Source organism: Perca flavescens, chromosome 18 (genome assembly GCF_004354835.1).
Source record: "Perca flavescens isolate YP-PL-M2 chromosome 18, PFLA_1.0, whole genome shotgun sequence".
In the NCBI taxonomy this organism is placed as follows: Eukaryota; Metazoa; Chordata; class Actinopteri; order Perciformes; family Percidae; genus Perca; species Perca flavescens.
In genome coordinates this window covers 16,033,495-16,057,635 of record NC_041348.1, presented here as the reverse complement: position 1 = coordinate 16,057,635, position 24,141 = coordinate 16,033,495, and the positions used below count along the sequence as shown (strand labels likewise).

At 42.3% G+C, this 24,141-nt stretch overlaps 2 protein-coding genes across 4 annotated transcripts in view; both read left to right on the top strand.

Annotated features, from left to right (window-relative positions):
* The window catches only part of iyd (iodotyrosine deiodinase), a 42,064-nt gene extending 38,723 nt beyond the window's left edge, over positions 1-3,341 (top strand). For 2 of the 3 annotated variants that reach the window (XM_028604765.1, XM_028604766.1), the window contains 5 exons: positions 356-556; positions 1,844-2,041; positions 2,199-2,358; positions 2,559-2,715; positions 2,853-3,341. In XM_028604765.1, the coding sequence (XP_028460566.1) occupies positions 356-556; positions 1,844-2,041; positions 2,199-2,358; positions 2,559-2,715; positions 2,853-3,035 (899 nt within the window). In that variant the 3' untranslated portion in view covers positions 3,036-3,341. Of the gene's footprint in view, positions 1-50; positions 123-355; positions 557-1,843; positions 2,042-2,198; positions 2,359-2,558; positions 2,716-2,852 lie in introns of those variants that run through there. The other variant, XM_028604767.1, reaches the window with a different exon arrangement.
* Positions 3,342-4,229: 888 nt separating this feature from the next.
* Positions 4,230-23,721, top strand: sec63 (SEC63 homolog, protein translocation regulator). The gene is made up of 20 exons (XM_028605679.1): positions 4,230-4,543; positions 5,514-5,613; positions 7,065-7,179; positions 7,397-7,509; positions 7,649-7,710; positions 8,032-8,090; positions 8,223-8,273; positions 8,395-8,503; positions 9,185-9,279; positions 9,415-9,547; positions 10,352-10,444; positions 10,537-10,682; positions 10,806-10,953; positions 17,172-17,254; positions 17,452-17,520; positions 17,763-17,918; positions 18,013-18,231; positions 18,912-19,112; positions 20,611-20,715; positions 21,307-23,721. Exons 1-20 carry the CDS (start codon positions 4,420-4,422, stop codon positions 21,442-21,444), a joined length of 2,319 nt encoding a protein of 772 aa, XP_028461480.1. The 5' UTR covers positions 4,230-4,419; the 3' UTR covers positions 21,445-23,721.
* The last annotated feature ends 420 nt before the right edge of the window (positions 23,722-24,141 follow it).

Sequence of the window (24,141 nt, the reverse complement as noted above, 5' to 3'; positions counted from 1 at the left end):
AAGGAAAGGGAAAAAGCCAAAAAGCATAATATGAGCAGTGCACTTTAAAAGTAAGAAGTGCATTAGATGTGAACTTTAGACTCAATGTTACAATGTAACAACGCATTGAGGGCTCAACACAGGTGAGTTTTAACTTTGTAGCACATGTAAAAACTAAAGTCTAGCCTATATGTTGGCCGTAGTCGGATTTCTTGACATAAATTAGCAGCTGCTGGTCGCAGTGGGGAACATTTCTAACAAAGCTAAAAACATAGCTCTGACTCAGCATTTAGACCCTGTAACAGTAGCGTTTCATAACATCAAGTCTGCACTCGGCTGAGTACCCGTTTCCTCTTCTCTCCACTCCGGTATGCAGTGATGGCTCTGCTCTCCGTCCTCACGCCTGTCCTGGCGGTGGTCCTGTGCCTGGTGATAGGCTTCATACTGCTGGGGTCACGGGAGACGAAGACCACCTCGACCTCCACGGGAAAAACCGAAGGTGCTTCAAAAGCGGACTTTAGACCGTGGGTGGACCAGGACTTACAGGACGATACAGAAATCACAGCAAAAGAGGACGGTAGGCGCTGAACAGAAACTTTTTTCCGCTACTTTTCTCTAACTGTTTAGGCTACAGGCTGGTTGAAACTAATGGTATGTAGCCTTGGCCAAACCACCATATCATCACAATATAAACACACTTGGAACAATGTAAAAACCTTTTATCAAGTGTAGGCCTATGTGTGTTGTTTTGGACACAGGCTATTCATTTACAGCTGGGTTAATCAATAGGCCTAATGGTAAGTGGCCTGAAGCATGTGTGGACGTAAAATTGACGTCGATAGAGAGAGTGACTATCTTTCTTCCAATTTAATTAAAAAAGCATGCAGTTTATGAAAGACTGCACAAAATAAATACTTTGAAAATGTTAGTTTTACACCTTTGTACCTGGTTTCCAAAAACGTTCAAGTAGAGGAAGTTCTCCTAGGAGAGGGAACAGCAGCTCTACTGACAGCTAAATGTGGATCTGTATGACAAACTTCCTGCGTTATGAGACATAACGTGATGGACAGTAGCCTAACTAAGTACACTTTTTTAGCTACTTGAACTTTTTGTACTTTTTCCTCCACTACATTTGTTTGATAACTTCAATTACTAGTTACTTTGTAGATTCAATAGACCTACAACATATAATCAACTAATAACTAATAAATGATTATATTCTACATTAAAACTTTATTCCCCAGGCAAATTGACAAGTTACCCAGCGGGATATGAAGTAGTTAAAATAAGCCAGCCCTTTACCAGCTAACATTCAATGTTTACACATAAATGCTTCAGTAAATGTAATCCAATAATATAATATTAATATAATATACATAACTGCATACAGAAAATTCTGCTTACATGAGGCTTATTTCTAAATATGTTTGTGATTAATAAAAACAAAAAGGTGTCTGGTGCAGCAGGCAAAATATAATGAAGCTGACTCTTGTAGTCTGCCATGTACTTTATGGGTACTTTAAGGTAAGAGGGCACTTAAATAATGTACACAATGTACGAGCAGGTTAAGTCGACTCTGGCTACAACAGACAGAAATGAGCTTAGAAGGTGTATAATAATTTTGCTTAATAGTCAGTATGGGGTGAATTAACAGTTATAATGTGTAAGGTGCCAGTCTGTCACAAAGTATCCGTACATATGTGTGTGTCAACAAAATGTCATCTAAGTTTTAAACTGAATCATTATTTTTTGCCTTATCAAATGTGTCTTTAACTCTACATTACAAATGCCCTTATTTACACATTCATTGTTCATATCCGAAGCTGCTCACTGGTCCTGCTTTCTGTCTGTCAACCTTTTTTAGAGGATGGTGATTGGGCGGACAGCAATGAGGATGAAGACCTTTTACATGTGCCTTACTCACCACCACGTTACCCCGAGGAGACGATGCTGGCGAGATCCAAGGATTTGTACACGCTGATGAACCAGCGGAGGTCTGTCCGATTCATCAGCCCAGAGCCGTTCCCACAGGAAGTCATCGATAATGTCATCCGCACTGCAGGCATGTGCAAATTTAAAACAAATGGGCCACTTGTAATCTGCTATCAAACTAAATAAAAAATTAAATTGGTCTAGAGTTAGATGCAGCAATGTAATGTTTGGGTCTTTCTAATTATTTTCGGACTACTTGCCCCACCACCTCTCCTTCCTCTGGACAGGTACGGCCCCTAGTGGAGCACACACAGAACCCTGGACGTTTGTCGTTGTGTCAGACCCAGAAACGAAGCACCAGATCAGACGGATAGTGGAAGAAGAGGAGGAGGTCAACTATCGTCAGAGGATGGGGGACAAGTGGGTCCATGATTTGGCCAAGTTAAAGTGAGCACCCATACTTATTCCACACACAGAACAAGCAACTGTAACTGCACTAACAGCGTTAAATGCCTGTCCCCTTATCCTAAATGTAAGCCTAACATACGCAATGATTATGGTTTATTTAGGACCAATGCAAAGTCTAACCTTATTTTCTAATTTCACCCACATCTTCGCCATTTCTCACAACATCCTTCTTCATGCAGGACAAACTGGATCAAGGAGTACTTGGATGTTGCCCCATATCTAGTCCTTGTCTTCAAACAGACCTATGGGATTCTACCAAATGGCAAGAAAAGGACACATTACTACAACGAAATCAGTGTCTCCATATCCTGTGGACTACTGTTGGCTGCATTACAGGTAAAGAATAACAGAGTTAAGATTATATAGAACTATATGGATTCACTTATAAATGCATGCAATTAAGGATTAACTAGTACTTTACAAGTTTGGTAAAGCGGCTGAATGACTGTTCTTTCTGTCCATTTGCTAATCAGAACGTGGGTCTTGTCACCGTCACAACGACGCCCCTAAACTGTGGCCCCCAGCTCAGGCTCCTCCTCAAACGGCCAGCCAATGAGAAGCTGTTGATTTTACTTCCTGTAGGTTATCCTGCTTCTGACGCTACAGTCCCTGACTTAAAACGCAAGCCGCTGGATGATATTATGGTGCACATATAACAAAATCAGTCTGCAGAGAATGTTTTTTTCTCCATCATCTTCTTTGCCCACAGCTGAAAACATATAACCTAATGTGATTAGAAATGTTTTAAAATGGATGCCATCAATCTCTTTATAGACTTGAAAATAAACGCCTGATTGACAAGAATAGTTTAATATGCCATTACTTTTATTTTAAAGGGAATGTAGCCCTATACTGTTTAATTCTGCTATGTCCAGAGTTAATAAATGGGGAAATTGAAATTGTTGAGTTTCTCTTAGTAGAACTACTATTTGATGCAAACAATAAACATTTAATAAAGGTAATTCCTTTTTTTGTTTCATCATACTAATATATTTAACAGTCCATTTTAACACCATTTTAAACCTTGTGCATCATTATATGGGACGACATCTCACTGCGATATAATATCCACTGGTACAAATGTTAAATCAGTCAAACAAGCACAAGGTCAACCACGCTCTTATCAAAAAGTGAGACCTGTTGTTTGCTCTGTGATTGCTTGTGTAATTTCTTCTTGTAACTATAACAGAGCTGACCAAAATAGTTAAAAAATGTTATGTCCTTAAACATCAAATAAAGAGTTTAAGTTATCTCTTGGTCTAATGCCCACCAGACTTAATATAAAAAAACTACATTAAAATAGCTATTCTATATTTTTTCTTTTCACATCAATTAGGGTTAGGGTTAACCCTAAAATGTAATTTCCCCTTGGGGATTGATAAAAGTATCTCTTCTTATTATTATTATAAATAATGTATATGCACACGATTACGTGTATTATATGTAGCTGTGTAGGCCTACCACACTGCATGTTTTCAGAGTGGGGACAACACCTCTTGATGAGTGGTGTATGGTTACATATTTGTTATTTTAGCATATAGGCTAAGCATAGCTACTCAATAAGGTTAGATTATTCTACAAACGGTAGGTCTGGCAATGCGAGACTAACAAAATCATTACCCAACCCTGAAAGAATATTGTACCTCTAAATCATCTCTTTACTAGCTACTGTATGTGTAAGAGTTGCAGAATTTGACCATGTAGCTCTTAATGACGTCATCGGTTATGTTATGTTTTACATCATCTCCTTTTGACTGCTTTAATAGAGTTTAAAAAGTCACACTCCGCATCTCTGCCCTGCCTACGTTGCCACATCTAGGGGTCAGTAGCGCCAAGGAAAAACACAAAATTAGTGAATCAACCAGTGAAGAAGAAGAAAGGCCACATTGCGCAGGCGTACACCACGTACACCGATAATCAAAGCTGTCTTGGCTGGATGCTAGCTGTTGGCTATCTTACGGTCTGTCAAGTCGCACACATTGGGCTACAAGGGGGAAGCGCAGCGGTGGAGAAGAAGGGCGACCCAAGCGCCGCTACGAAATGGCCGGGCAACAGTTCCAGTACGATGACAGCGGCAACACCTTTTTCTATTTCCTAACGTCCTTCGTCGGACTTATTGTGATCCCAGCAACATATTACCTCTGGCCCCGGGATCAGAATGCTGGTAAGGCCCGATGTCTTGCTCAGTGCTAACTTAGCTAACTTACTAACCACAGCTAGTGTAACGTGAAGTGTTCAGTCAGCAGCTTGTCTTGTAAATTAACGTTAAAAGCTCACCAGTTGGCTGTCTGTTAATCTGGCTAGTTTGCTATTAGCTAACTAGCTAGATGCAGAGGCTGTACGAGCTAATCCAACCTTCACGTTACATTATTTTGTAATTTCAAGATAGCATACATTGCATAGCTAGATGAGAGTTCAGAGTTTAGTACAAGCCAGTCAGTGTTAACACAGTTAACTACCACACCGGCTTTACCAATTGCCATCCCATTGGTTAGCCATCTGTCTTAACGTCACGTATCTAGTCAGTATTGCCTTCATCAGTGGGTGAAAATGAAGCTAACGCTAAGTGTTGGCTAACGTTAGCTAGTTAAGATAGAGCTTCAACACCAAAAGCCAGCACTTTTACAGGTTCTCAAGTTTACCTTTTGTAGCTTTATTGACCTTATTCAGATATATACATATCTTAGTTACTACAGCTATCTGTTCCTATCGGTCAACAACAAGTCCTATCTAACATGGGTTATATCACGTTAACATTATGCTAGCAAAGTTTACACAGCTGGTCTACTGGGAATAGTTGAATGACAGGTCACCATAGATTGGAGCTTATAACGTTGCTAACAGTTATTATATTGATATGTTGATTTAAGACTAAATATGGTATTTTTAGTTAGGCTATTTTAGGTAACATCATGGCATTAACACATTAATACAAATGTCCTATTCCTAGCTGAATGAAGGTAACATTTGCCTCTCCCTGCTTGGTTAACATATCCACAATAATTATAGGCCTATATTCTCAGTGAAAATATCACTCACCCCTAGCCCTGATTTAGATTGTTAACGTCAACTATTGTGACTGGTTTGATGGTACTAATGTGTCCGTAATCTCTCTCTGTCCATCCTCTTACCAGAACAACTGCGTCTGAAGAGCCTGAGGAGGGTACATGGCAGGTGCCTGTGGTACCGGCTCAGGCTGATGAAGTCACAGCAGAGCTTTGTCCCAACACTAAAGTGAGTCCAATGATTTGGGTTTGTAGTTTTCATTGTAAAAAATAAATATCATGTACACAAATTCAAGGAGGGTGAATTCTTATGCTCTATTTACTTAAAGTTGGTTCCGGGGCGACTTGAGTTATTCACTGTTTGTAGTTATTTATGGAACTAGTCCAAGCGCAGCTTCGGTTTAATGCTGTAATGCTTTAATGTATACATTTATTGACATATGATTGGTCATAACTTGCTTGGTAGTTTAATAACGGGCTTGTTTCCTTGGTTGTATGCTCCCGTCTCCTTTGTTGTCAAATGTCACATCACCCCTGTTGTTTGGGTGTTTGACATGCCTGAGCTATTTGCATTGAGAAATCTCACTCATCCACCCTTCAGTCTCTGGAGCTGTTCCTGATATCTTACTGATTCACTCAATGAGTGTTTCCAGATGGACAGAGACGTCGTTGTGTGATGATGAGGCAAAGGCCACGCTGTCCATAACGTAGGCAGACTCAAGCTCATGAGTGTGTTTTATATTGGGTCATTTTTGGCACAAATTCGTCTTATGTTGTTTTCATGTGTAAACCGCTCAGTAGCGTGTGCTGTCAGTGTAAACATAGTGTTGTACTGTTTAAAATTTCTCTTAACACAACCCTGTTTTCTCAGTGTTTGTTCATTCTGCGTGTGTGGGTTAATGGAAGGATGGGTGTTCAAGTTCGGCTCAGCGTCTCACTCTGCCTGTTTTCTCTCACTCATTTGCCTCCTCCGTCACAGTGTTTCTGTCCGAGCATCTCCACCTTGTTCGGTCTCTGCCTCCTCGTCTTTGTCTTCATGCTTTCGCTTTCCACTCCTTCTGTCACGAGACATACATTTAGTTTTTAGTCTCAAAATTCCAAAATTCTTCATTTGCGTGGTTGCATTTGTGACTAATTAGTTTTCATTAGGTGGAATGAATCAGCCTTTCTCTCAAAATCTCAGTATCTGTTTCCTATTCACAAACTATATCGCAACCATGGTGTTTAGTATGGGAATCCATCATGTATTTTCCTGGTAAAGCCACCGAGACAACTCAGGCCAGTGAGTGGTTGTCATGGCAACGGATGCTGCAGAGCCGGCCATAGGGTTTTCCATTGTCATGGAAACAAGTTCAACTTCTATGCATAAATACCAAACAACAACAACGTCAAAACAGGTCCTGGCCTTCTACTTACACTATGCAGTAGATTAAACTTCCTGTGGTCTTTCAAATGACTTTAAATACTGAGGGCTAATTAGGATTGCAGATTGGTTCTACTAATATTCTAACTCCAAACAATTATGTCTTGTAAGAATGAGACAGGCCTGGGGCAACCTCTAGCTCACCTGGTAGAGCATGCTCCCCATGTAGGCTTAGTCCTTGCCAGCGGCCCAGGTTTGAATCCAGATGTTTGTGTGTGACATCTTTTTCTTGCTTGTCTGTGTGTTGCCATTTTCAGGAAAGCAGCCTTGTTATTTGGCTGGGCTGTGTTCCTGCTGCTAGCCTACAAGGTGTCCAAGCTGGACAGAGAGTACCAGGAGTATAATCCATATGAAGTCCTCAACTTGGACCCGGTAAACACACACAAAACATAAAGTCTGCTGTATTCTACAGAGGCTCTGAAGTCCCAAAAGACCCTTTTTATCTTGTGGGACGAAGATAACTTGTCTAAGATAAAACACAAGATAAAAATATCATCTTTCAGGACTTTTGAGACTCCATAGTATTCTCTATTTTTACTGCTACTTACACCTGTGTGGTAAGGAGTTGTAAATATATTTCTGTCTCCAGGGTGCATCGCTGTCAGAAATCAAGAAGCAATACCGTGTACTGTCACTCAAGTACCATCCTGACAAAGGTGGTAATGAGGCCACATTCATGAGAATTGCCAAAGCCTATGCTGCGTAAGTATCAGTCAGGTCTTGACTTTGTAAGCCAGGCAGCAGGACTGCATTTGCATATTCAATAAACAGATTCAGTAATTGAAAACACAGAATTTTTAGGTGATTCCTTAAGTTTTTACTCATCTTTTTTTTTCTGCAGTTTAACCAATGAACAGTCACGACAAAACTGGGAAATATATGGTAACCCAGATGGTCCAGGAGGTGAGTGAAGCTACTTTAAATCTCACACATTTTCATTTTGTATGTGCTGCCTGCTACACCTTTGCTCGATACTGGTGATCCAGCATCTTGTGGTGAGGGATGTGTTGAACAAGGGAAGATGAATGAAAACATGGCAGCCCAATTTATTCCAGTAAGAGCTGAGCCTACAATGAAAATATGTGCGCGGGGGGGGCGTGTCAATTTTTCAGACTCTCATGGTGTCACAAAGTTGCCACACAGCCCAGTGCTGTTGCAGGGTGCTTTACTGCAATACGAGATTTTGCCATTTTTGTCCATTGCCTCTTATGTCTCCCTGTCTAGCAACCAGCTTTGGTATTGCCCTGCCTGCCTGGATTGTTGACCAGAAGAACTCAATGCTGGTATATAATTATTGATTATGTCAATGTAGTTATAACTGATAAACCTAGCGTAATTTTCTTGAAATGTTTTGTATTCTAGTAGCAGTGCGCCAATGTCGTCAATAACCCAAAGAGTATTGGTTTCTTCTGTAGGTGCTGTTGGTATATGGACTAGCCTTTATGGTCATCCTTCCTGTTGTTGTGGTAAGTCCCCATCGTCTCCTGTGCAGTAGATTGTATGAAACCGATGCCCTCTCTTTTTCAATCCCAAGGTTTCTCACTTTTCTCTCTATTCCTTTTTTTTGTTTTTGCTTCTATATTGTAGGGCACATGGTGGTACCGCTCCATCCGATACAGCGGAGACCAGATCCTCATCAACACCACCCAGCTCTTCATGCATTTCATGTACAAGACGCCCAACATGAACATGAAGCGTGAGTTTCCCTTTCCTATGCTGCAGTGTCACGCAATATGTAAAACAAGAATACCAGATACAACCACAATTTAAACTGTACAAGCAGTAAAACTGGGATACAATGAGTGTTCATGTGGTTAATATGGTTTTAGTCTATATCCTTAACGTTCCACTTCCGGGATTGCTCCGGTGCTGCAGGAAATTCCTCCAGATGCATGTATTTTCCGTTTCCTTCCGCTTTCTTTGTGTTGGAATTTTAAACTCCGGTGGATTTATGAGGACTATTGTTGACTGCTCCTCAGATCTCTGCAGGGTAAATCCAGACAGCTAGCTCGACTATCTGTCCAATCTGAGTTTTCTCTCACAAGACTATTTTGCAGCGGCTCTGTGCGGAGTTTAGTGCTGCCCGTGAAGATTGTGATCGGTTTAAAGAAATTCCATTAAACCAGAGCACGTTTTTCTCCCATCCCCGAATGCTGTGCAGAGTAGCCAAACCCTCCTTCAGCGCACTTTGGAGGAGGGTCTGGCAAACCAAGACTTATATGGTTTAAGTTGGGAAACAGTTATGATTAGCACTGGATTATCTCTCTCTATATCTATCTATCTGTCTGTCTGTCTATCCACAAAACAGGTTAATGAATCGGGTTTCCTGTCAACCTTTTTTGTGACTAATTCTGATTTCACTAACTCTGCCCTCCAGGGTTAGCCATGGTGTTGACAGCAGCATTTGAATTTGACCCTCGCAGCAATAAAGATGCCACCATACGACCAACAGACAACATTGAAGTGCCACAGGTAATAAAAGAACAAATGCTTTTGTATTGTAAACAACTTTATCAGACATGCAAATTTTTGTATCGGTGTGTGAGAAATTCAAAAGGAACTCAACTTTAACAAGGCCAGATTAACTTTCTCCTGTTTGTCTTGCAGTTGATTCGCGAGTTGGGAAATATCAATGTAAAGAAGAAGGAGCCTCCATTCTGCTATCCTTACAGTTTGAAGGCCAGGGTCTTAGTGCTTGCTCATCTGGCACGCATGGAAGTATCAGAGGAGTTGGAGGAAGGTAAGACCCTAATGCTTTACGATCCAATGAGCTATTACAATTGCTGTCTCTTAAGATGAAAGTTTCTTGGACGAAATATGTGGTAACACTTTCACATGATAGCACAATGAGTTTGCTCATGTAGCTTCATGTCAGCCTTCCCCAAAGCAACGCAAGTGGTCAGCAACTGGTTCTCCAAAAATGGGAAACAAAACAGCTGCAACAAGCTGTTTGGAGTGATGTTGTGAGGACACATTTCATTACAAATACACAACCCTACCCTGTTTATATGTTTACACTCCTACACACAGGAAAGGTTACATACTCAACTAGGACAAGCTGTTTAGAGTAGTTTTAGTAGTTTCCCCAGCTGTTTGTGAACTGTAAAGATCACAATTCTGGCAAGCTCTGTTGTTTTGGAGAAGGCTGAGTTAGCGCTGCAGTAGTTGATACACTGTGTATGATGTGAACACACACTTGGGACTTTTGTGCATGTTATCCAGACACTGGCAAGGTTTTAATGACATTTAGAAGTGGAGGACAATATTCAAACATGAACTGCGTAATAATGCTATTTTTATTTGTATTTTTATTTTTTTTAAAGATTTCCCAATAAAATAATATGAAATATGGGGACGGTCAGGGACATGTTATTTAGGTGTGTGTGTGTGTGTGTGTGTGTGTGTGTGTGTGTGTGTGTGTGTGTGTGTGTGTGTGTGTGTGTGTGTGTGTGTGTGTGTGTGTGTGTGTGTGTGTGTGTGTGTGTGTGTGTGTGTGTGTGTGTGTGTGTGTGTGTGTGTGTGTGTGTGTGTGTGTGTGTTCCAGATCAGAGGTTTGTGGTGAGGAAGAGTCCAGCTCTTCTCCAGGAGATGATCAACGTGGGCTGTCAGCTTACCATGATGGCCAACAGCAGAGGAGGTACAGTACACACACACACAGTTATCACTTTGAATACAATTCTCACAACCCACATAACAACTTAATTGATAATTTTGCCCATTGCTTTTCAGGTTTCCATGCTCCTCGGCTGGTAACCATAGAGAATTGTATGAAGCTGACCCAAATGATAGTGCAGGGTCTGCAGGAGTCAAAGTCGCCCCTGTTGCAGCTGCCCCACTTTGAGGAGGAGCACCTCCGCTACTGCATCTCTAAGAAGGTAACTGCACGCTGTCTGTGCATGCACACATACACGGCACTTTAGCAGTTTCGAGAGAAAAAAGATGAAGAGAGGTTTTAGTCGGGCAATGGGTCAGTGGATAATTTGCCCTCTTCTCTCTAGTATAAAGTTCGGAGCCTACAGGACCTGGTGAGTCTCAAGGACTCGGACAGACGCAGCATGCTGCGTTTCTTGGGGGAGGAGAAGTACGACGAGGTTCTATCTGTGCTGGGCAGCTTCCCTCACATCACCATGGACACCAAACTGCAGGGTTAGTCCTAAAATACACTCATACAAACACCCTTTGTTTGGCCCACCCGCTGACCTGTGACTGTCTGCACCTCCACATACAGTAGTTTCATCTTAGTCTTGGTCACTTTATGATACTTCACTTAAGTATGATTGTTGTCATTATAGATGCTGGTGCTACTTAACTATGGAGTACAAGAAAGATGGCATTAATACATAGAGAAAAGTGCATAACATATAGCGTCTTTTGAACAGTTTCTTTGGAGATGATTCTTGCATGCAGTTTGAAAAAAGTGACACAGTCTAGTTTAACTGCTAATAATGACTGTAGGAGCCATACATCGTGTTTGATTCGTATTATGAGCTTTCCTCCTTTTTTGCGCTATTGTGTATGTGCACGCGCTTAGTGGCGTCGCTGACTACTGTGGGTGTTACCGGGGTGTGGTAACTGTATTAGTGTGTGCGTGCATTCACTTGTGCGGGTTTGACCAGGTGTTGGGATGATGGCTGCAGGGTGAGCACGTGGAGAAACTTTCTGTTGACCATCACCGTTGGTATCTGCTATTACTGCACTGTCTGAGGTATCTTTGCACGGCTTACGAAATGGATCAATAAAGACATTCCATCAAGTGCAATGGTTCAGCGTGACACGTCTTCAGTGTAAAACCACATGTCTTAGCCTGCTGCGGCGTTTGGATTAGTTTTTAAGTTTTATAGCCGCAATATTTTGTCACCAGAAATGGCTCATTTGGCTTTGTTGAAGTGCGGAAACGTTTTGTTGGGATAACACTAGATGTTTGAAATCGCTTACAAAGTTATAACTTGTAATCGTTTGACTTGAACGCTCATTTGACTCGCGTAAAGTCGCATTCATTCATAAAATTTGCTGTTATGATGCTTATTTGATTATCACAGTTGCCTCTATTGAAAGGGTACACGTTTATAAATATTGTGCATTGTTTGTTAAAGATGGATTGTATTCCCCGTTAGGCTCAGCGGTACTTTCGCATAAGGTGATTGTACTGTTTGTTTGTTTTGGGATTTTTTGTAGTGTTTTGGTTCGTGCGTCAAGCGGGTGAAGCATTGTGTTAGTCTGGTTCGAGAATATCGGTATTAAGGTACGTAAATACCCACCGCTAGCATGCACAGAAGACTAAGGTTGAGCTTAGCTTAGCCTCGGTGGAAGTTAGGGGGAATCAAAGACAATGCATTGTACTTCTTTCATGTGGAATCGCAAGTTGTAAAAAGGACGCTGTGTTTAGTGTCATAAGCAGATATTTTTGTGATTGTTGGATTATTTTGTAAATGAAAAATGGAGCGGAATGATATCAGGTCAATTGAAAAAAGACAAATAACACTTACACTAGGGCTGGGCAATATATCGATATTATATCAATATCGTGATATGAGACTAGATATCGTCTTAGATTTTGGATATCATAATATCGTGATAGGACATAAATTTTGTCTTTTTCTGGTTTTAAAGGCTGCATTACAGTAAAGTGTTGTACTTTTCTGAACCTCCCAGACTGTACTAGCTGTTCAATTATTTGCCTTTTCCCCACTTAGACATTATGTCCACATTACTGATGATTATTTATCTAAAATCTAAGTGTGAAGATATTTTGTTAAAGCACCAATGGTCAACCCTAGAATATCGTCGCAATATCGATATCGAGGTATTTGGTCAACAATATCGTGATGTCTTTTTTTTGTCCATATCGCCCAGCCCTAACTTACACCCAAGGCTCTTGAATATAAATTGGAGAAGCTCCAAGAAGAACGGCAAGTAAAAATAAGAAAAATTAAAGGTGCAATAAGAGAAATTAAAGACCTAATGCACACTGCTGAAAATGATGAAAAAATACGGTCATGTCTTGTAAATATATAGGAAATATAAGAAACGCAACACAGTGGTGAGTAAATCTATGTCCACTACATCATCAGCTAGAATAAAGGCTGAGGCGGAGACTGCTGCTCTTATGGCTCGGCAAAGGCTGCTGAGTCAGAAGCACGCCCTAGAGGAGCAGCAGGAACTGTTGAGAGAAAAAAGGGTGAGGAGCTGGAACTGGACATGGAGTTGGCAGCACTTACGGCTAAAGTGAGTGTGTTCAAGGGTTCAGAAGGATCTTGTGTGTCTAAAGTCTCTGTGAGATCAGATGGGATGAACTCCTATTTGGAAAGAGGGAAAAGAACACAGTTAAATTATGAGTTCAACACTCAACCATCGGCTGTAGAGGCTGTAGGGGAAGCTTTGCTTTCAGGTTATGCTACTGTGAGGTCCGAGACACGCAACAAAATTGATCGGCCTGCTGCTGTGGTCCGGGCCGGTCCGTCCACTTTGATTACTCTGCCCGCTGCTGTGACTGGGGTTGGTATGCCCACTCTGTCAGAATGTGCTTTTCATCCTGCAGTTACTTACCTTCGGCCAGAAGCTGCACCTGTAACAGTGGATAATTCTGATCAGCGCTTTCTCACTGTTTTGGAAAGGCAAAATCAAATTACATTGTTATTGGTTGGACAACAGTCACTTTTTCTCTTACCTAAGATAGACCTACATAGTTTTTGACGGAAATCCATTGAAGTATCAAACCTTCATAAGAGGATTTGAACACAACATTGAAGGAAGAACACAAAGTCAGAAGGACTGTTTGTATTACCTCGAACAGTATACGACAGGTCAGCCCAGGGATTTAATCTGAAGCTGTCAACATCTGCCTCCATTACTTGGATACACTAAGGCAAAGTCATTACTTCAGGAGCATTTTGGCGATCCATTCAAAGTAGCCTCTGCCTACATGGATAAGGTGCTTTTATGGCCGATGGTTAAAGCTGAAGATAACGATGCTTTAAGGGCCTACAGTTTATTGTTGCAGGAATGTTGCAACACTATGGGAGCTGCCGTAAGTGACCTGAACGTGTCTACAAATATGCAAACCATCGTGAAAAAGCTACCCTATAAGCTGCGGGATCATTGGAGAAGTGTGGCCTGCGATATTCAGGAGAAGTTTTGTCGAAGAGCTACATTTTCGGACATTGTGGAGTTTGTTGAGAGGCAAGTCAAGATAGCAGGTGATCCTCTTTTTGGAAATATACAAGATACACCTGTGACAGGAAGAAAGGAATTAACAATGGTTAAGTCACATTCTCAAACGAGTTTAAAGGCTAGAGGCAGTAGTTTTGCCACTACTGTAACACCTGCTGAGAAGAAAGTGGAGACTGGGAATAAAATGGAGAAGAACTCAACAATAATGGTTTGTTTGTTTTGTGGAGCTGGACATTCGTTAGATGTTTGCCTTCTTTTGGATAAAAGGACACAAGACGAAAAATTGTCTTTTTTGAAGGAGAACCGTATGTGCTTTGGATGGATAGAGATGCTTTGCCTGTAGAGCGTGCTTTGGGTGTACAGTGGAGTGTTCAATCTGACTCATTCAAGTTTAAAATCACACTAAAAACCCACCCACTCACAAGAAGAGGAATCTTGTCCGTGACTAGTTCGATTTATGACCCTCTTGGTTTCTTGGCACATGTTGTTTTGTCCGCCAAGAAAATCCTCCAAGACCTTTGCAGGAGACGTCTGGGATGGGACGATCCTTTGCCCTCTTCGGTTGCTGGAGAATGGATGGCTTGGCTGGAAGACCTTCATAACCTTGAAAATTGGAAGGTCAGTAGGTGCTTAAAACCTGTGGATTATGGTCGTCTTGTTTCTGCTCAGCTCCACGACTTTGCAGACGCAAGTGAGGAAGGGTTTGGGACTGTGACTTACCTGTTGCTCCATGACAATAGCGGGCGAACTCACAGTGCATTCGTAATGGGAAAGGCTCGAGTAGCTCCTCTAAAACTTGTCACCATTCCCCGTATGGAGCTGACTGCCGCAGTGGTGGCTAGCAGGATGGACAAATTGTGGAGGAAGGAGCTGCAAATGGATCTCCAAGAGTCAGTCTTTTGGACAGACAGCACTTCTGTTTTGAAATACATAAAAAAGCGTGGTGAACGCTGTTCAAATTGAGCATGTCAGTCCAGTGGAGAAGCACATTGATTACTTTGCTTCCTGGTTCTGTCTTAAAAGGGCCGTTGGTTGGCTTCTCAAGTTTAAGAGCTTGCTTTTATCCCGGGTGCGACATCGCAAGCTGCTGAGAGAAACCCTTTCTGGATCGGACCTTTGTGCTGAGCAGCTGGAGAAAGAGCTACAGGTCCATATGGCAGGTGTTAAGGCGCAAGTGCCAAAGGATGTGCCATGAGGATATGGTTGCGGCGGAATTAGATATTATCCGTTTTTGTCAAAAAATGAGGTTTCCGGAAGAACTGGCCAACTTGAAGAAAGGAGAGTGTGTAAGGAGGACGAGTTACCTCTATAAGCTTAACCCAATCCAGGATGGTGATCTCATTAGGGTTGGAGGACGGCTTATTAGAGCAGCTATGCCAGTTGAAGCAAAGCATCCAGTTATACTGGCTAAAGATCAACATGTTTCTAATCTTATTCTCTGTCATGTACACCAAGAAACCATATGCTTTCTCATTTGCGTCAGAAATATTGGATTCCTGGTGCATGTGCCGCTATTAGGAAGGTTTTGTCTAAGTGTGTCATCTGTCGTAGACTGTCTGCTTCACCTGGACATCAGAAAATGGCTGACCTTCCTCGCAACAGAATAACTCCTGATGAGCCTCCTTTCAGTCAAGTGGGTTTGGACTTTTTTGGACCGTTTGAGGTTAAACGTGGAAGAGCTGTGGTCAAGAGGTATGGGCTCATTTTTACATGTTTGGCGATGCGAGCCATACACCTTGAAGTTCTTTCATCCCTGGACACAGACTCCTTCATCAATGGTTTTAGAAGGTTTGTGGCGAGACGTGGTCAAGTCCTGGAAATCCGTTCGGATAATGGTACTAACTTTGTGGGTGCTGAACGTGAATTGAGGGAGGCCATTGAGAAACCGCAACCTCATAAATGACGTGCTGTTACAAAAGAGTGTGAAGTGGGTTTTCAATCCCCCAGCAGCATCACACCATGGAGGTGTTGATTCGGTCAGTCCGTAAAGTGCTAAATTCTATTTTGAAGACTCAGACTCTGGACAAAGAAGGCTTGGCGACGTTTTTTTGCGAGGCTGAGGCAATTGTTAATGGTCGTCCAATAACAAAAGCGTCAACAGACCCTCAAGACCTGGAGGCGTTGACTCCTAATCATCTACTTCTGCTTAAGTCACGGCCGTTGTTGCCACTAGGATTGTTCGAGAAGGAGGATGTTTACGCTCGTTGTCGCTGGAAACAAGTACAGTATATGTCGGATTTGTTCTGGAAGCGCTGGGTGAAGGAGTACCTTCCTGGACTTCAGGAGCGCCAGAAGTGGAATGCTGCTAAAAGAAACTTTGTTTCAGGAGATCTCATCGTGTTGGTGGATGATATGGCCCCTCGCAATACTTGGATTACAGGAAGAATTGTGGATACTGTTCCGGACAAAAATGGACTGGTGCGAAGTGTACGGATTAAAACTAAAACCAGTTATCTGAACCAGCCAATAACTAAAGTCTGCCTTCTGCAGGAAGCAGAGGGGCAGTGAAGATCGTTTGATACATCGGACATGAAAATTGACATTAAATGACTTTCGGAGGACTAAAAGTTCACTTTGCATTTTGATTGATCTCTGTCTCCCACCAGGTGATTATGGTGGTCAATTATTACTATGAAATAATTTGGGGCCGGAATTTACATCGGGTTTGATTTGTATTATGAGCTTTCCTCCTTTTTTGCGCTATTGTGTATGTGCACGCGCTTAGTGACGTTGCTGACTACTGTGGGTGTCACCGGGGTGTGGTAACTGTATTAGTGTGTGCGTGCATTCACTTGTGCGGGTTTGACCAGGTGTTGGGATAATGGCTGCAGGGTGAGCACGTGGAGAAACTTTCTGTTGACCGTCACCGTTGGTATCTGCTAAATTACTGCACTGTCTGAGGTATCTTTGCACGGCTTATGAAATGCATCAATACAAGTAAGTGCTGTTTCTTGCTAAGTCTGTGAAATGGATCAATAAAGACATTCCATCAAGTGCAATGGTTCAGCGTGACGCGTCTTCAGTGTAAAACCACATGTCTTAGCCTTCTGCGGCGTTTGGATTAGTTTTTAAGTTTTATACGCCGCAATAATGACCACGAATGCGTTGTGGAACTGTTCAGATTCTGCACTCGTCTTTGTCATACATTTGGATATTAAAATTATATATATTTCTTTCTCTTCCTGTCTTTGCAGTCCTTGATGATGAAGACAGCAATAACATCACAGCAGGCTCTATTGTCACAGTAACTGTCACCTTAACCAGAAAACGGATGGCGGTAAGGAATGATTGACTGACATTATCTGACATATTAATGAGTTACTAAAAAAGCAACATTTGTGAATCAAATGGATTTTTTTTTTTTGTGTGGCCTTGGAGACACACTCCTATGGATGACCACTAGAGTGTACTGTTGACTGCATGCATTGTTGAAAAGCATGAGTTAACTGTATCCTGTGTACCGTGTGTATGTAGGAGATGTTTGAAAAGGAACAGGACTCAACACCATGTCTAACAGAAGAGGCTGCCACTACAGAGGAAGCAGTAAGGAGAACACACACACACACACACACACACACACACACACACACACACACACACACACCAACTCAGACCCATTTAGACAACACATTCACTCTGTTCATGTCTGATTTAGCCAAGATTAAAACCTTAATGGTTCAAGAAATTGTGTAGTGTTTACCTAACCTTATTTTGTGTGTGTGTGTGTGTGTGTGTGTGTGTGTGTGTGTGTGTGTGTGTGTGTGTGTGTGTGTGTGTGTGCGCAGCAGGGAGACTCGAGTAAAACCAAAACAAAAGTGTGGCAGAACAAGAGTAAAGGGGCAAAGAAGACCGCCAAGTCCAAGAAGAAAAAATTAACCAAGAAGAAGGCCACTCCTGCACCCGCCAAAACCAAACAGGCCAATGGCAACGTGGCAGGAAATGTACGTGTCAGTCATGTTGCTGCTTGGTGTATTTTTACACACATTTAACCGCTGCTTAAATCATAAATTGCTGTTGTTGATGTTGATGCCACAGGAAGTCGTAGCAGCAGCAGCAACAACAACAACAACAACAACAACAACAACAACAGCAGCAGCAGTAGTAGTAGTGAAGGAGGACGAGGACGAGGTCTCAGACAAGGGCAGCGAGTCGGACGAGGGCGAAGCCAACAAGGACTCTCCCAGCGAGAGAGACGAAGACAGTGACAAACAAAGCGACACAGAGGTGGACGAGATAGCTGGCGACGATGAAGAGGTCAGAGAACTATAAATGGGGGCATATGTTGGTTTAAGGCTTAAAGGTGCTCTAAGTTATGTGACGCATTTTTTTTAGGCTACAAAATTTTTCGTCACATACAGCAAACATCTCCTCACTATCCGCTAGCTGCCTGTCCCCTGAACACACTGTAAAAAAACACGGTCTCTATAGACCAGGCTCCACAAACGCCAACAAAAACAAACCGCGCCAACCTGCACCACGAAACATAACAGTGTTCCAGCTAATAACCAGCAAGAAGGAGCTGGTTGAGTCATGAATATGCGTTGTGGAAATAGCCTACGTGCTAACGCTACTGCAGTGATGGCTCAACCAGCTCCTTCTTGTCAGTTATTGGCTGGAACACTGTTTGTTATGGTTCGTGGGGCAGGTTGGCGTGTGACAAAACATTTTTTAGCCTAAAAAACATGTCACATCACTTAGAGCACCTTTAAGCAATATGATGAAGATATCATTAGCTCTTGTGTTTCAGTCCTGATAAATTCCACACCTAGAAGCACAAAAATGCAGCGCTCAGTCTGTGTACCGTATTTCCTAAACATGAGGGGGGGACACAAGGCTCTGATTTCCCAGTCAAGCTAATGAATGTACAAGAAAAGGAACCACTGTTTGTACCTTTACCCAAACTAATCCTCCACTCTTCCACACCTGCCCGTCAGGAGTGGGAGGCGTTGCAGCAAAGCATCCAGCGGCGAGAGCGGGCCCTGCTGGAGACCAAGTCCAAGGTGACGCACCCCGTCTACAGTCTCTACTTCCCCGAGGAGAAGCAGGAGTGGTGGTGGCTCTACATCGCCGACCGCCGAGATCAGACCCTGGTCTCCATGCCCTACCACGTCTGCACACTAAAAGACACAGAAGAGGTGTGTGCGTGTGTGTGTGTGCGTGTGTGCGTCTGCCTGAGTTTTCTATTCATTTGTAGTATATAATATAGCATAACATTGACCCGTCAAGAGGCATTATATTTTCTGAGAGCCCAAGGTGACATTTTTCAAATTACTTGTGTTGTCCCAACAAACGGACCGAAACCAAAATATATTAAATTTACGATGATATTAAACTGATAAAAATCTGAAGCTCCTCACATATGAGAAGCTGGAATCAGCAAACGTTTGGCATTTCTTCCTCACTTAAACCATGAATTGATTATCAAAATTAAAGTCTATTTATTTTCCTCCACTGTAATACACATTGTTATAAAGTCAGGTTTATGAGTGTGTTATATTACAATACTTTGAGGTTGTAATGTGGCATATACTATAATATGTCTGGAGTAGAGAGGTCTTAATAAGTTGAAGTGTGTGTGTGTGTGTTCTTGTTTCCTGTGCCTCTTGCACATCCTGTTGCTAGGCAACCCTTTGCGCTTGTGTCATTATGTCCCTCAGAGGAGGGTGTGTGCGCCTGTGTTTATTTTGCACCTCTGGTCCTGGTGTTATCCAGCAACAATAAGAATTGACAGCGAGGTGAAAGCCTAATGAGGCCCGTGTAAGTCTGCATGACCAGCTGTCCCCGCTCTGAAGGAATGTTTGGGCAAGAGGTGACCTGGCCATGCAGAACAGTTGACTGTCTAGCAATCAATTAGTCTGTCACTTCAGCAATTCCTTCTGTTGTTTGTGTTGTGTGGCTGCTTATACGCTGCATCTTTGACAGACATATTTTTTAGGGAGGGCAGATTTGCTTTCATCAACAAGGAAGGGGCAGTAAATTGAAGCTGTCGGCACGGCTCATTCTCCGCTCACCCGCTGAATAATAATTAGCCTCATTGTGCTGATAATTAGATGTTTGCCATATGTAAATCGCACTACATAGCAATCGCAGCCTGAGGTAATGCTAGTCTAATATTTACAGTTGGACCCCATCATCATGTCAGGTCAATATTATTCAAATAGCCCAATTTCACAAATCACAAATTTGCCTCAGGGGGCTTTGCAATCTGTACCGCATAGGACATCATATCCTTAGATGGTTCATTTGTGATTACCTAGCACTGCGTCCCTCTGCAGCTCAACGATGTTGAAGTTACGGCATCAGTGCGTCATCAGTAACGGCACGTTGTCTTTTTAATGTTTCTAATATTCAGCAGTGTAAGAGTGTTTGTGCTTTTACAGGTCTGCCTCCTTTCTGTTGCTTCGCTTACTGTTTCTGTTGTTGATGTCGAAAAAATGAAGGCGAACATTGCTTAACTGCTGATAACCGTCACCTTGTTTCTTTATGTGGTGTTAATTTTATTTAGCCATCAACAGTAACGTCGCCACATGCTTTACTTTGACACTATACTTAATACATCCAGCAATCATGCCCTCACCTGGAGTGCTCCTGTGATTCGATTTTTGACAGCTGTTTGTGTGTGTTGTTCCCCAGGTGGAGCTGAAGTTTCCAGCCCCCTCCAAAACAGGCAATTACCAATATTCTGTCATCCTTCGTTCGGATTCCTACTTGGGACTGGACCAGATCAAACCACTCAAGGTGACAAAAAAGCTGTGTGTATGTGTGTGCGTGTGCTTGTGTGTGTGATTGCTTGGAGAGGATGCCTGCCACTGCCCCCAACAGTTTGCCTGCTAATCGGCTGAGACAATAGACCCACCAGCGGCCACCACCAAAATGCACCAGCAGCTCGCTGAACATTGGTGTTAATTGCTGCCAAGGTGTTAGGAACAAGTGCGTATGTTACAAGCCAAACGGAGCATAAATTGGACTGTTATTTCATACAACCTGATAGACATTAACATAGAGTGGAGAACATACCTTTTCATGCTATTTGAAAGGTTGTCCACAGTGCATAAAGTGATTTATGTAATTAATTTAGACAAGGTGCCTCGACGTGCTCTCTGTTGCACATTCAGTTTGCAGTTTAAAATTAGTTTTTTTTTTTTGTCCACTGTCATTTAAATTGATAAGACATTCCTGCTTTATTTGTAAAATGGTTGAAACAAGTCAAGACGTTGACGAATACTGCTTTCTAATGGTCAACGACTAGAGAGTTAGTACTGGCCTGTGTTAAATGACCAAACGTAGGAGTTCCACGCGCTTACACGTATACATCTTGTGATTTCCCAGCTGGAGGTCCACGAGGCCAAAGCCATGCTGGACAACCACCCACAGTGGGACATCCCTGACACGGAGGAGGAGGACGAGGAGCAGGAGGACAGCGACGGTATCGAGGAGAGCGAAGACGATGACGAGGACAACGACTGAATGCGGATACACACACACACACTCACACTCAGCCCCCCCGCCCAACAGTACCCAAGAGCAGCGAACGAGGAGCAGTAAAGCTGTGCCCGCAACACACACACACACACCCACACCAAACACACACAGAATTACCGGGGACAATTTATACACAGATCCCTCCTTCTTCTCCTTCCTTTTTATCTTTTCATGGACTGCAACCCCCCCCTCCCCTCCATTTCCCCTTTTCTACAGAGACTTGTTAATTTACTTTCCGTTGCTGGCGGAAGAGAATTCTGTGAATACTTACCCAGGCCTGTGAGGTGTGTGTGTGTGTGTGTGTGTGTGTGTGTGTGTGTGTGTGTGTGTTTGTAACCTTGTATGTGTTTGTACAGGTATGAAAGATTGACACACTGTGGACTGAAGGACCTATTATCTGAGCTTTTTTCTTCTTTTCTTGAGGGGGAGAGGGGGATGTAGAACAACTAATTCCGTTTGCAAAACTTACAAAAAAAAATGACCTCCATATGGAAATCGTGACCTCGCTCTTGCTCCTAATTTTAAAAATCACTTGGCACTGATGTTTTCCACGCAAATGATACTTTCTAATGTACACTTAAAACTGCAGAAGAGTGAGCCTTAGCCCTTTTCGTCGTGGATAACGTCAACCATTGGGACGTTTGCTCCTTTCAAAGCACGGGGGCACAGTTGAGTCTCTTCACATTTCATTCTTTTTTTTTTTCGCTGTCAAAACCAGCCAGTCACTTGTATGTACTTATACTCACTGTATGTTTAAGGAGACGACTAACGATAGACACTGATCTCCAGTCGGTTCTGTTAGTGATGCCTGTTCTGCCCCTGTGATCCACGCCAAACTGTTTGAAAAGGTTGAAAGCAGGTGGATCTTGAAATGAATTGACCTCAAGTATAATGGGGGGAAATGGCAAAACTTGCAGTGTTAAGATTTGTTTGAATTATTGAGTACTCTTCTTGTCCATATACTACATTCAAGTTGTGAGTTTTCAGTCTTTTTAAGGGGCTCAGATACTGATACATACTTGTGACTTCCTTTCTCTTCATCCTTTTTTTTCCTTTTACAATTGTAGCACATTCCAGTGTATACTCATTGTCCAAAAAGGCCTTATGAATACAACTGAAATACCACAACATACAAGTCCTTGGGTGCTATGCGCCAGTGGTTCTTGGGAAAGCAGAAAAAAAACTTCTTTTGTGTTTTTCTTTTTGTTTCTTCATAGTAACCTCTAGCTCCACCAGTCTTGGTATACATATCACTGATCGTGCTACGACAAAGCCTCTAATAAGAAGTTTTGCCCGCTGGAAGAGGATTAGCAATCGTACGTGATATGATGTGACCGGCCCTGTGTTAAAGGGATTGGAGTATGAGGTCCCTGACATGCACAGCCCTCATGAGCTGAATGAAAGTGTTGCTAACAAGAACCTGTCAAAAGGAACTTTTCGTGTAAGACTAAACCTATTCTGTCCAGCACATTTTCTCTTTGTTCATTAAAGCGGAACAAGCTCAGTTTTGTTAGTGCAACTGCCATTTCAGAAGGAAAGGTTTGTCTGTCTATGGAATACAGAGTAGTTCTGGCCAGCCAAAAGAACCCCCTTTCATTCAAAATGAGTTGTTTCATCTCACTTAAGCTCTAGTTATAACATGCAACACGTTGTCTTGTTTTGTTCCAATCTAACCTTGGTTTTTTACATGCGTGTGCAAAAAAAGAAAAAAGTCAGAGCTTCCTTGTTTAACTTCATGGGCTCTTCCTGTATGTTGACTTTACAGTGTTTAAAAGAAATTACTCATCTTTTACCATGAATATCTACTTTCAGCAGTTACAAGTTTTCTTTTGCCGTATATACTTGTGTGTCATGTTAGTGTGGGAGAGATAAAGGTATGAATATTTCTGGACACTCTCCCGACACCACATACACACAAACTCACATGCACGCCACTACTCTCCCGTAATTGTGTTCAAAGCAGGTGTATGTTAACAGGTTATATTGTACTCTAGAGTATTGATCGCTCTGCAATAGAATGTAGCATCAGTGATTTACGCTGAGGGGAAAAGAAAAAAAAAACTGCAGTGAGGTTAAATGCGACACCATCTCTCCCATGACAGACCTTGTTCAGGCGACTGGCCGGCAGGCCGCCTCAGTTTGGACAAACTACCCAATAATGACTATCTATCTGCCACTTTTGTTTACAAAGGAACTGTCATTGTAAATGGAAAAGTATATTATTTGTATTTAAAATCATTTCAAATAAAAACTTTTAAATGAGATGGTGTCATTATTTTCCACATAGACTGTAGGTAGCTAATTGCAGACCGGCATGTTAGATCCCAGAGAGGATGCCTGTCATGGGATTTTCTTTTTTCGGGTAATTTAATGAATTTCAAGCCTGTTGAAAACCAAAATATCAACTAAGGTGGGTCCTGCATTATTACCTAATACTGGAACCATGGGTGTAGCACAATATTCTGGGCCCTGTAGAAAGGCATTTTCTATGGCATTCTATTCTAGCATCTTTTTGGGCCATCCTCACATGAGGGCCCTGGGTACTCAGTCCCCTTTTCCCCCCAGTCTGATGCCCCTGATTGGGACCCTGTCTTGGGACCCTGTCAAACTCTAGTCTTAGCATATTAATCATTCTACTTGGTGACAGGCTATGCAGACCAGTTTCCTTTTCATTTGAACAGG

What these genes read in the sequence shown, in the direction of transcription:
- sec63 (XM_028605679.1), top strand. Translation starts at nt 4,420, where the DNA reads ATGGCCGGGCAACAGTTCCAGTACGATGACAGCGGCAACACCTTTTTC. An exon ending in ATCAGAGGAGTTGGAGGAAG is followed by an intron (nt 9,548 to 10,351) that starts GTAAGACCCTAA and finishes TGTGTGTTCCAG; the next exon opens with ATCAGAGGTTTGTGGTGAGG. An exon ending in TAACCAGAAAACGGATGGCG is followed by an intron (nt 17,255 to 17,451) that starts GTAAGGAATGAT and finishes GTGTGTATGTAG; the next exon opens with GAGATGTTTGAAAAGGAACA.